Source organism: Typopeltis vanoorti, chromosome 2 (assembly GCF_054136105.1).
Source record: "Typopeltis vanoorti isolate ZY-2024b chromosome 2, IOZ_Tvanoo_1.0, whole genome shotgun sequence".
In the NCBI taxonomy this organism is placed as follows: Eukaryota; Metazoa; Arthropoda; class Arachnida; order Uropygi; family Thelyphonidae; genus Typopeltis; species Typopeltis vanoorti.
In genome coordinates, this window is record NC_143550.1 from 35,396,968 (window position 1) to 35,410,580 (window position 13,613).

At 32.8% G+C, this 13,613-nt stretch overlaps 1 protein-coding gene across 4 annotated transcripts in view; it reads right to left on the reverse strand.

Moving 5' to 3' along the window:
* aux (cyclin-G-associated kinase) overlaps positions 1–13,613 on the reverse strand; it is a 482,129-nt gene that overhangs the window by 286,042 nt on the left and 182,474 nt on the right. For all 4 annotated transcript variants that reach the window (XM_090404291.1, XM_090404283.1, XM_090404277.1 and 1 more), the window contains exon 12: positions 1,233–1,504. In XM_090404291.1, coding sequence (XP_090260417.1) covers positions 1,233–1,504 — 272 coding nt within the window. The remainder of the gene's footprint in view (positions 1–1,232; positions 1,505–13,613) is intronic.

Genomic DNA, 13,613 nt, shown 5'->3' on the forward strand with positions numbered 1-13,613 from the left:
CAATATTTTATAAGTCTAGTAGTATCTTGACTTGTAAAGTGCCATTAAGAACACCATCTGGCAAAAAAATTGCATATGTAAGCAAATTTAAGCATTGCAAAAAAGGTTACTTGTCTCTATTAGTAAACAATCCTACCATCGCAGCCATAATGAACTATCTCTTTAATATTCTGTCACATGGTCATATCTACGTCTAAGATCATTAGCTTGCTTCAATTCTTGTAATTCTACCTATTATCATTACATAACACCTCAAAGGAGTTCAAGGACTCATCGTGGGAGGGGGGGAGCACTCCACATCATACAACTAACATCTACACTACTTAATATTTCATCTACACATTATATCACTATCAACTATCTACTGCTCACTAATAGTATTTTTGTCTGTTAATTACATGTGCTGTCTGGCTCAGTTGTCTATATATAGGATGATAAATCTATTGGAGAAAAAAAAAAAACTTGCCACCTCTTTATTAGATAGGCTAAGAGCTTCAAATGAAAAAGCCCATATAACGATTCCTCTCATATCAAGAACTGAACTCAAGTCTTTTCCCATTCAAAGGGCACAATGTCCCTTGGTCTTCCAACTATACTATGGAAGCTACTTATAATCTTTAGTATCTTATATGTAAAATTGGAGAGTTTCAATATAGGCTGAGCCAACAATGAAACACTTCATCACTTAGACATATGCAAGTGGTTTTTTTTTTTTTTTTACATCTAACTTAAACAACAATAAATAAAATGGTAAACCAACAATTCTACATAGCTAGTGATCTGACACATGAAGCATGCCTGTTTTATTATTTTTTTAAACTTCAAATTCTGTGTTAATGAACAAACTGCTTATTACAACATCATGTAACTATATCATTGCAAAGATTTCTGTGGAGAGAGAGAGAACATACTAAAAATGTTTTTTTGCTGGTTAAAAAAAAAGGTAATAACAGGTTTTTTTAGTTTATTCATGTATTTCTCCTGATAATGTGAAACATGAATTTTCACAAAACTAGTAGAGTAGTCAATAACAATTTAGTACTCTATCACATCTAGTTTTTTAATGTCGAATAATACTCTCAAAAAACATTTCTAGTATAAGTGTAACCATTTTAATAAATCATGTATAAACAAAAAAGGATCAAGTTTAGAATACTTGAGCATAGTCACTTAAGTTGAGGAAAATGCATCTACATTAAACTTAATAAATTAAATACTAATCCAAAGCTTACCATACAGTGAATTATGCACACATTTTTAGGATCTTGTTTCAACCATAAGTACATACTTCGACACAGTGATATAAGAGTATCAAGTGATGGTGCTCGCTTTGCTGACCACCCAGCTTCAGTAACTTTGGCATTAAATTTCACAGATGTGTATGCTCTTTCAGAAACATTATACACGGAATAATGATTACGATGTCTAGTATCTAGTAAACCTCTAACATCTTCTACATGATTTCTATATGTTGATTCTAATCCTTCTGCAGGATACGACATCACTAAATACAGAGAAAAATATCTTAAACATGTTTTTTAAAGGTTTACAAAGGAAAAAAATTTAAAATCTTAAGTATATATATACCTGTGCATATATCATAAAGAGTACATATACAGAATAAAATCTTGGAAAAAACAAGATTTTATTCTGTATATGTATAAAAACAAGAATTTTACAATTTGACATTCCTCTCCACTTCCCAAAATTGTCTGAATTTTCATAGCAATAGGTTAGTTCACTTTCACCACTAGTCATGGAAGCTATTCTTAAGATAAAAGGGTTACTTTTTTGAGATATGAATGAAATTACAGTACTAATCAATTGATCAATTATTATTATTATCAACAGAGACCTCCAAAGAGTCAGGAACTCATTGAGGGAGGCCACATACTACATGCACCAGCTATCATACTTATTATTGAATTCATTCACACTGCTTGCACTCACAACATCCAATGGCAATCCATTCCAATCATACACACCCTACGAGAGAAAAATCTAGCCCTTACCTCCTCCTTAGTGGCATTCATTTTCAGCTTCCAAGGATGTCCTCTTGTCCTTTCCCCACCCTCCATAAATTGAAAAATTCCACCAACTGACATCCTATATGATCCTTTCAGAAGTTTGTAAGTCTCAATCATATCACTCACCCTTCTTTCTTCGGTTTGCTAGTGTCTGAAGTCTACAAATTCTCAATCTGTCTTCATAATCAGTATCCCACAATCCTGACATTTTTAATGCTCTCCTTTGCACTCTCTCTCTCTCTCTCTCTCTCTCTCTCTACTATATCATAATCACAATGGAAACCAGGAGACCAGACCTGTACGCAATAGTCTAAGCGAGGTCTTATCAAGGCCTTGTAAAGAGGCACTCCTAACTAATGTTCAGAATGAATGGACAGCAAGAGCAAAAATGAAGAGGTTTACCTCTTATTGGGTGAATGAGGATGGGCTAACAATTTGCAGTAATTAAGCAATTTCATGAATCAAATTATATTCTCTACTGTTTAAAGGCAAACATGTATCATCATCATAGTACAACATAACGAGTCCTTCCCAGACAGTTTTTGTAAGAGAATTAAGGTGAATAGTGAAAGTCAACTGATGGAATAACATCAACAAAACTGAAAACAGAAACCATCCCTATAGGATGAATTATGTGGTGGTACTAACGCAAAAATTGCAGAAATACCATTCTGACAAAACTATTGATGCAAAGTAGAGGAGCAAAACAAGTAAGATCCTTGTTTTTTTTTACTAACCAAAGCCTAATCAAAAATAAGATTATTTATTCTGAAAAATATTATTTCTACAGTGACTACAGCAGTCTTTTCTCCAGAAAAATTAAATATTTTTGACCAAACTGGAAAAACATTGAAAATGTCCAATATCTACTATATTACACTATGGCTACTAAGTTGCAAACATGTCACTGAGAGATCATCAGATTGAGTGAGAGAAGAAAAAACATTACTATTATACAGATTTAAATATGGGAGATTGTTCTTAGAATCAGACACAGCTCTATAACACAATATTATTCTAAACTGAATAAATATGACTGCCTCATTCTACCAAAAATGAGTGAGACTGCCATCCTGATTGCCAGCAGAATGATCAAGATCCCATCTTCACATCCCCACAGAACACCAGTGAAGACTATTGAGTCACATGCTCAGTTTGTATTTAGCTATCTGCTGTTATACCTGCTTACACATGTATATCTCATATCCTTGTGCTTATGAAAATGCAAAATCAAAATATCAGATATAAACTTAATAAAATGTTAATTATTATCCATAGGTGTTTCTTCCATTAAACAAAAATATGAGTGAAAAGCCATTCCTCATATTGTTTTTATTCCATTAAACATCTATGATGTAATCACAACATGAAGCCTAAACACACAACCTTAAAGCTGTCAAAGCCTCACAGCAAAACTATCAAAGATCAACTAAAAACAAAATCACTCATTTTTGATAGGATGAGGCAGTCATATTTATTTAGTTCAGAACAATATTGTGTTATAGAGCTGTGTCTGATTCTAAGAACAACCTCTCATATTTACATTTAAATCTGAATAATAGTAATGTTTTTTCTTCTCTTACTCAATCTAATGATCTCTCAGTGACATGTTTGCAACTTATTTAATGTGTTTCTAAAAATATATATATAAAATTATTAGAAACACATCAAATAAACAACTGATTCTTACTTTGTCACTCTAGAAAAGAATTCAGGCTACTAGCCTAGTGTGATAGAAGTGCGTAACCTATAACTTGTGATATGTGGTTCGCATATGCACTAAAAAATGTGAAGTTGTTCGATGCTTCAATATCTGGCACAGTGGCGGGCACTTCAAAAATGCTACACAGGCACTTGAGTCTGCAAGTCCTGTGTTGCCAACTCCTGATCTAGAAGTTTAGAAAAAAAAAGCAATAGGAGCACACTGGAGATGTCGAAAGTTTATTTTTCGCTTGGTCAGACTGTAATAAATTTAGTTTAATCCTTTATCTAAGTCTGTGCAAACAAAGTTTGCGCATGAAAGTATCTTCAGGACTGGAGTAAAGTGGTACAACACTGGGCCACTCCTTGCAAAGGTGGAGCAAGCTACCAACACTCCTATCTCAGTATCTCCCATAATGTAAAATACATCTCCTTGCGGATATGTATAATGTTATGCATTAAGGGAAGGGCCACTACCCAGACTAGTTTCGACCTTTACTGAGGTCTCTTCAGTGGGAGCCAGGCCCAAGTGGAGATACCAGGCAGAAGCATTAGCAAGGTCATCTACTCCTATAGGAGCTGCCAAACAGTGTGACACCTTTTTATTAAATTACTCTGGATTTAGAGAAAGATGTTGAAAGTTTATTTTTCACTTGGTCAGACTATAGTAAATTTAGTTTAATCGTTTATCCAAGTGTGTGCAAACAAAGTTTGTGCCTGAAAGTATCTTCAGGACTGGGGTAAAGTGGTACAACACCGGGCAACTCCTTGCAAAGATGGAGCAAATTATTATTATACATATGTATAATAATACAATTATTATACATATCTGCAAAGGAGATGTGTTTTGCATTATGGGAGATACTGAGATAGGAGTGTTGGTATCTTGCTCCACCTTTGCAAGGAGTTGCCCGGTGTTGTACCACTTTACCCCAGTCCTGAAGATACTTTCAGGCGCAAACTTTGTTTGCACACGCTTGGATAAAGGATTAAACTAAATTTATTATACTGGAGATGTCGATAACAACAGAGAAGAAAGCTCAGGACTGGCATGGCATTTCTTCCACACTCACCGCAATATTGAATGGGACAAAAGCTCCATACCTCACACACAGAAGATAACTTCAGTGCCCACAACATCAAAGAGGCTACGATGGTAATCCACTCACAAGGAACTCGCAACAGAAACCAAGGAATGATTATGTGACATTTGGAATGTCACTTATTAGCAGTGGCGGCTCATGGCTTGAAATCGTGGAGGTGCTGCAACTTTCGAAATATACATACACACTGTAAGTACAGTGTATACGTATTTGGATAAAATATCAAAATTATGGTAAAAAATTTAAAAAAAATTAAACATGAAAAAATATTGTTTATTATCGATAAAATTGCACTGTTTGGTATAATTCAAAATTACTTAAAAATAAAATATATTCTTCTTGTTTTGTGTCATGAAAAAAGATTGTTTATTATAGATAAAATTATACAGCTTAGTATAATTCAAAATTACTTAAAAATAAAATCCATTCCTTTAATTGCAATTAAAGGAATGGATTTAGAATTTTAGGACATTACAATTAAATCCTTCAATTGTAATGCCCAAATATTTAAAGAGACGGAGTAAACACGATAAGCACTATGAACACTACTACTGGCGCAAACCGCATATAAACAAGAATGGAACTGCGCAACGACAGTGCCGCATTACACTAATAGCTTGCATCTCACTATGACGTGCATATACTTGCACGCATAGCAATATGACACTGTGGTAAACACAGCGCTGCTAGCATCCTTCGCCCTCCTAAGTGCTACAAGATGGATTTTTATTATTTTTTATACAAAATAATAGAATTGTATAGGATTGCTGATGATAAAATTAAATATTACAGGTGTCTAGAGCAAATATAAATAAATTAATAAATATATTTATATATCGAGAAAAATTGGGGGTGCTGCAGTTCTACAGTGCCTATGCACGACGAGCTGCCCCTGGTTATTAGATCTTTCAATACAGACTTTTAATTTTCTACAAACTATCCTGCACACCTGCTGAATAATGACCAGTGCCAGCTTCCATGCTCCATGTCTTTTTTTTTTACTTTTATTTTTGTGTAACAGTTGCTACATATTTGAATTTTAGTTATGTAATGATTCATATTTACTGCTTATTGTATATTTGTTTGTTCTTCCTAACCCAGACAAAGCCACTAGCATATGGAGAAACTAGTAGGTTTAATTAACTATTACGACCTATAAACCCATGTTAGTCATTTTTGTTAAAAATTATTTTTATTTAATCAGTTAAGTCAGTGTCAGAGAAATTTGCAAGTGATGTATCAAGTATCTTCACAACTAGGTTATTCGTATATAGAAGCAGTGACTTCACATCAAATGGCCCTAGCATCCCATAATGCTCAGCACACTTCCTTTCATACATATATTTTATGTTATTTTTTATTAATGTGACTCCCACCCATGAAAAATTGTAAACCTAGAGTTCATGAGTGGACTCAATTTTTTTTTATTATTAATTTTATATATTTTTTGTATTTTTATTTATTTTTTACATAATCTGGAAACTCTCCTCTAGAGACTGATGAAAGTTTTTCTTCACTTGGTGAAAAAAACTGTCAACATCTGTCTCTAATACAGAGTATTTAATAATAAGGTGTGACACATTTTGACTACTTGAATATGGGATATATGGCTTATGCATTACTTCAACTTTGGTATCTCTTCCAGGTCTGGCTGCCACTGATGAGACCTCAAAGGTTGAAACTGGTCTAGACAGTAGCCTTTCTCATAATACATAGCATTATACACATCCAAAATGGTGTGTGTCTGTCTAAGAGAATTGTCGTGAAGTTATTAGCCTCTCTCTCTCTCTCTTTATATATATATATATATATACACACAATATATATATATATATATATATATATACACAAGCAGCTCAGTCATGAAGATACTTCATGCACAAACGTTATTTGCTTATGCTTGGATAAAGGATTAAACCAGGAATGTAATTTCTCCTCTGGAGACCAAACATGAAGCATTATATTTCTAGTTACCAACAAGCAGAACAGGTCTCACACTGGTCAATGAAATTTATATCCCACCTAAGCCCAGACCATGATTCACACCCACAATCTGCTGTGCTGGTTAGAGAATGAATATGTTAACCACTCAGCCAACTTGGCTAGCATACTGCTATACACTAAGGGAAGAATCACTAACCAGAGTAGTTTCAACCTTTAATGAGGTCTTGTCAGTAGAAGCTAGACCCTGTCGAAATACTGAGAGTTAGTCGATATGGAAGTCATATTTTTCATGTGCAAGTAGCAAAAACAGTATAGTACCTTATTAGAATACTCTGGTTAAAGACAGTTGTTGAAAGTTTTTCTCACTTGGTTACAAAGTAAATCACACTAGTTTTGTCTAGCATAACCAAGCAAAAACTTTCTACAACTACCCAGCTCAGATTTTGCTAGAATAGTAATGATGCTAGAATAATAATATCATACATGTTATTATCATACATCATATTAACAATATGCTAAAGCAAGACTATGTTCTACAACATGACAACAGAGTTCATTGTGAGAAATAAATATCTCACACTTCTGGATTTTAGCAAGGCATCTGTCAGGGTTTCACACAGGAGGTTATTATTTCAAAAGGAAGGGGATGCAAAATAGACTTGTGGCAGTGAAAAGGAGAGTACCTGACCAAAAAAGAGAAGGGGTAAGCAGTGTGCATCACAGGGTTGTGTACTTCAGTTATTTTGTTTAATTTACATATTAATGATAACAGGAATGGTTTAACCCTCCTACCAGCCAAGATGGATGAAGCAGCAAGACCATCCCCAGCATTTTTCATGGATCAAAACTTCATCTGCATTCTACCTTTTAACAAGTATTTACCCTCCTCTGCCGTTAATCCTTTAATGGCGATTTTAGAGCCATTAGCAGATTAACTGTGTTGGAGCGACTTTTGTGTTACTTGTCTTTACATGCACTGTGTTACTTGGAATTTCCTTTACTGTACTAGGATATTTGATTGTTTTTTTGCTGCACAATTTATTGTCTCTCTTTCCAAAAATAAAAACGAGTTTCACATCTGCCAAAATAAATAATCAATTCTGAAATGACCACAGATCAGCCTTTGCAATGAATATATTTTAGTAATAGTAAATTTCCTTCACTTTACTGACAATATAAACTTTTTTTGCGAATTTTCAAATGTTTGTTTGCATTTAAAATATTTCGTCAAATATTTATATTTTTAAATAACATTTAGTGAAATAAATATGACATTTTGCTTTCTTTCTTTGCAAAATACCTTTATATGGATAGTCACATTTCAATTTTAGGAACGATTTTTATTTATTTATTTATTTATTTATTTTTATGAACAACAAATGATTATAAACTGCATTACTCTGTTTCCGATCGAGTCTTTTTTAGTATCAAAAATTTATATCCAATGGTATTTTATCAGAGACTTTTCGCCTTCTTCTTTTGCTTAAAATTACAAGTTTTTTTTTTTTTTTAAATTTAGAATGCACATTACTATAATATCCAGTGCTTAACTACTGTAGATATGTTGAAAATATAATAGGAAAGATAACCTGTATGGAATGATTCAAAATTTATGCTCATTTTTAAGATTTTTTTTTTTTACTGCAACTCCCCCCCCCCAGAACTCTGTTACGTAACTACTTTAAATTTCTACTGGTTTGAAAGCTTTCACAGTATTCAAAATCTCTTATTTCAGTTTACCGTTTTGACAAAAGAAATAAAGCAATAATATTGTTGTATATTCAAAGCTTCTAATTCTGTACTATTTCTTTGCATCTGAAATCAGCTGTTCAGCAGTCTGCTGAAATTATTCTAAGATTTAGAAATACTATGCTATATTTTCAATATGTAAAACTGTTTATTATGCATACCACACAAAAGAAAGTTCAGTTGTGATTTTGTTTCTTTTTTTTCTTTTTTTTTTAATTTAAATATTACTACTTCTACTGCTGCTGGTTGCTATTTCTGAAATACGTCTCAGAAATGCTCGACAATAATCCTCTTAGCTGGAGGAAAAGCTAAAGTCATAGATTACTCTTACTGCTTTTGAGAAACACAAGAGAGAAAGTTTCCCAGAAGTCGCACTAAATTGCCTCAACCAAGAATGTCTTGTTTTGTTTTCAGTTGTTCAGACACTACACTGACATTTCTTTTACAGGATGATGCAGTATTTAAGCCAAAAATAATTTCTTTATTTATAGTGATCAGTTTCACTTTTATTATTGAAAAATTCTAAATTATTTGATACAATTATCTTGAACAAAGGATTTGAATTTTTTAAGAAAAAAGGTGCATATATGTGTTACATAATCATTGATTTTTTTGAGTTGGGGGGGGGTGAGGGTTATAGACCTATTCAATCTACAGGCAATTGTTACGTAAGTAAATCACTTTGGGAACATGCTCATGCAGTTTAGTGTAAAATAGTAGCAAAAGTTTAACTACTTCAATAATGTCACGTATCTAAACTAGAAGAAAATGTCGTTATATATGCCGATGTTAGAACTCTTACATAAATATTTTTTCTGGCATGAATTCTCTATCAGCTATAATGTAATCAATTTACAGATTTTTACACTATTGTATTGACAAAAGAAATATATGCAGCAATTTCTTCTTTCTGCTACAAGAAAAAACTAGATAATAACAGAAGAAAAATATGTAATATTTTCTTTTTCATTGGGTGAATTTACAATGTTCTTTCTTTTGATGCTTTGAAATGAAAGTGCAAATGATTATTTTCTTACCATTTTTGCCAATAGAAAATCTGCTATACACCCTCTGTCGAAAAAGAAACCGAACTTTTCAAAAATTGAAGAAACTAGTAGAGCTACCTGTTGTATCTTTTTATCATCGAAAGCAGCAACGTTCATTAGTGTTGTGTCAACTGTTTATGACATTTGTTTCATTAGAAGCTGAGTTATAGTGCCAAGAGTGATAGTGTGTTTTGACAAATGGTCGGTAGTCATGCTGTAAGCGACAAATTCTCCCTTTCAATTGCTTCAAAACTTCGAGATAAAACTCACCATTGACCATTTGGCCAGGTGGAACGAATTCTTTGTGGATAATGCCCTTGGAATTGTAAAAACAAATCAGCATTGTTTTTACTTTTGACTTCTCCAAGTGAATTTTTTTCGGATGTCTCTCTTTTGGTGGTCTACACTCAGCACTCTGGCGCCTTGTTTCGGGCTCATACTCAAAATACCATGTTTCGTCACCAGTAACGATCGTTTCAAGGAAGTTTGAGTCCTTACGAATTCATTGGTTTTAATGAGGTCCTTGCAGTGTTCAATTCGATACATTTTTTGGTCGTCGGTCAACTTGTGGGGAACAAATCATGAATTCAATTTACGAAGGCCCAAACTCTGGGTCAAAATGTTGTGCACAGTTGAATCTGTAATCCCCAATTCATCTTCAATCAATCTCAGGAACGATTTCGGGTTTTCTTTGATGAAATCGAGCACTTTTTAGATGTTAACTTTGCTCAGTCCAGTTTTTGGAAGGCCCGGCTTTTCGTCATCCTCAAGTGTCTCACAACCACTTTGAAGTCGTTTAAACCACTCGTAAACTTGAGTATGGGATAAGCATTCATCACCATATGCTTTTTGAAGCATTTGATGCGTTTTGGTAAAACTTTTTACCAAGTTTAACACAAAAGTCAATCGCAGCTATCTGTTTGAAACTCATTTTCTGACTGTCCATCAAAACACAGTCACTCTTGGCACTATAACTCATCTTCTAATGAAACAAATATCATAAGCAGTTGACATAACACTAATAAAGATTACTGCTTTCGACAACAAAAAGATTCAACAGGTGGCACCACTATTTTCTTCTATTTTCGAAAAGTTCGGTTTCTTTTTGGACAGAGGGTGTAATTATACGAGTGACATTTTACCGTTTTTCTCTCATAGGAGAAAAAAAATAATGCAATAATATTGTTCTATCTGTCGAACTTTATTGTAGCGGAAATTTTTATTATCAAACTTTGCTGTTTTGTAATAAAAAAATATTATTCATGCTACTTTGAAAATTTCTAATCTGCGGCACACACTGCTATGAAAATTTAATAGACAAAATTTTGGCAAACTGTATTCTTATTTACAAAAAAAAATTTTATAACAGGCATATTTGAAAAAGAGTTGCATTAGGCAAGATTGTGGTACACAGAATGTTTCAAAAATTAAGAAATAAAACATCTCAGAGAATGATTTACCCTACTATTCAGAATTGTTTGGAATATAATTAAGTTAATTATATACATATTCCTTTCTGCCCAGTAATAAGTTGTAAGCTACCTGAGATTACTGACTCCCCCTCCCCACTGGGTACCAGATCAGAAGAACATGCCCAACAGGAAGCACACTAAAGTGCCTCATGCAATAACTGAATATTTTACAGGCTGAAATTCCTTGTTTTGTTTTTCCATCTTTCTGATTGATTAGCAGGCATTCGAAACATGTTATTCTGATATTGCATTTGTAGGGTGACAGTGTTTTTAAATATTAATTTCCCCTATTACCCAATATCACATAACTTCCTGATTTATAATAATCAGGAAATAATGTGTATATTTTCCGATTTATAATTTGCTAATTTATAATAATCAAAACCTAGTTTCTGTGTCAAAAAATTAAATGTTGTGTGGAACAATTACTATGGAAAAATGATGAATTAAATAAAAACTGTACCTATGTTTCATAACAGTTTTCGGGTGTGGGGTAATGTTGCAGCAGGAAGGGGGGGGGGTGTAAAACTATCAAAGTTGAAATAAAGTTCAATTCTATTGTGAAAATATGAAATTTCACATTTGATGCATGCACATATACATATTTTGTATCAGAGAATATACGCAAAGTATTGCTTACTTTAAAATTGGAGCAAAATATATAAACTAGCAGAAAATATATACATATCAATTTAAATAATAACCATTTATTTCAGTTTGTAAAGACCGTTTATAAGGAAAACCAACAAGGTGAAAGTGCAAAGAACAGTAGATTACGATATTTTGAAAAAAAATTAGTGATATGATTAAAGAATTGCATATTATTCTCTATAAAGCAAAGTCGTCTAAGAATAATTCACAGATTTCCTTCAGGAAATCTGTTATCTTTGTTCGAAATCAAAATATGATTTCGAACAAAGATAACAATCTAGAACAGTGGTTGGCAACCTTTTCGGACTCATTGGCCACATTCAACTTTTATTTTTAATATTTGGGCCACAAACGTTTAATTAATAGAAAATAGTTAGTGAAAAATATACTTAAGGTATCGATTTTTATTATATCAATCTTAAAAAAAACATAGAAATATTTTAAGTACGAGATATGAAACACATATCAATTTAAATAATAACCATTTATTTCATAATGAACATGTAAATGAAACTCAATGAAAAATTATTATCACGCAAAAACAAAGTAATATAGTTTTATGCATCACAATATGTATGTCTCCCTGCTTAATGTGACTTTTGTGATTGTTTTCCCTTAGTCAAATTATCTAGATCCACTTTATAACCTGAGATGTAAATTCGAATCGAAGCATGCAAGCGTTCATCAGTTAGTGTAAAAGAATTTTTTTTTTTCTAAAACTCATGGTAGAAATGCTTGTTCAGAAATGTATGTGCTTCCAAATGTGACTATCATCTTCTTTGCGAAACTGATTAATCCTTCAAATTTTTTTGGCATCGATAATTTTTTGGGATATTTTCTAACAAAAATGCGTTCTTTAATATTTCATTGTGTTGCAATTCTAAAACTTCCATCTGTAGTCGGTATGGTAGGTCATCAATGTCGACATTAAAAGAGTTCAAAAATAATCACATTTCAATGCTATTTTTATGAATAAATGCAAGAGACATAATCCATTTTTTATTCGATAGTTGTGGAACAGTATTTTCGTGTTCTGTCATGAAAATATCTATTTCTTCATGTAAATTAAAAAATATTTTTTGCACAGCACCTCTACTTAACCATCTAGCAATTTACTAGTAGATAACATCTTCTTGAAATGTCTGTCCATAACATCTTTTCTTGATGATAAAATTTTACAGGCCACATGCCTTGTAAGTATGGCCAACCTTTTATGGGCCACCAAAAATGCATGTTTGGACTGCATGCAGCCTGCCGAACCCTGATCTAGAACGTCGGTAGCCGGTTTTTTTTTTTAAATAATATTTCAAATAATTATCGTGAATTAATTTTTTTGAAAATAAAGAAAATGTTCTGTCGAGTAAGCGATTAGATAAAATCAGCACAAAAACATTAAACATTGGTTTTCTAAGGTAATGCAATATTTAAGTGAAGAAAGTATGCAAGGATTTATATTTTGTTCTGGAATTTAAAACTGTACAATAAAAAGAGAAAATAAAAATAATTTCTATATTTTGTCTCTCTAATATAACTAAGAGTCCAGTTGTCCAGCATAAAACAAGAAACTGAGTTCCTTGTTATAGAGAACTGAGACTCAGCTTTGCGAGATAATCTGGTTAAGTGTTCTCTACAGCATGAAGGATTATCGCACCTTCTAAAGGACAGAACAGCCAAATTGAACTTCTTATCCATGTTCTTTCAACAGGTGTACTGAATCGTATCCAGACTTAGCTGGACGTATATATATACATCCTGGCTGGTTGGAGGGTTAAACAGTAATATCCAGTTGGCAAGTAATGAATGCTAATAATTGTTGAAAAGAATGATAAAGACAGCTAATATAGAATCAGAGAATCTATATCAGCTGTCAGCTATATTATTAGAGAATCCCTGCATGATAAGTTGAAAAGATTGGTGACA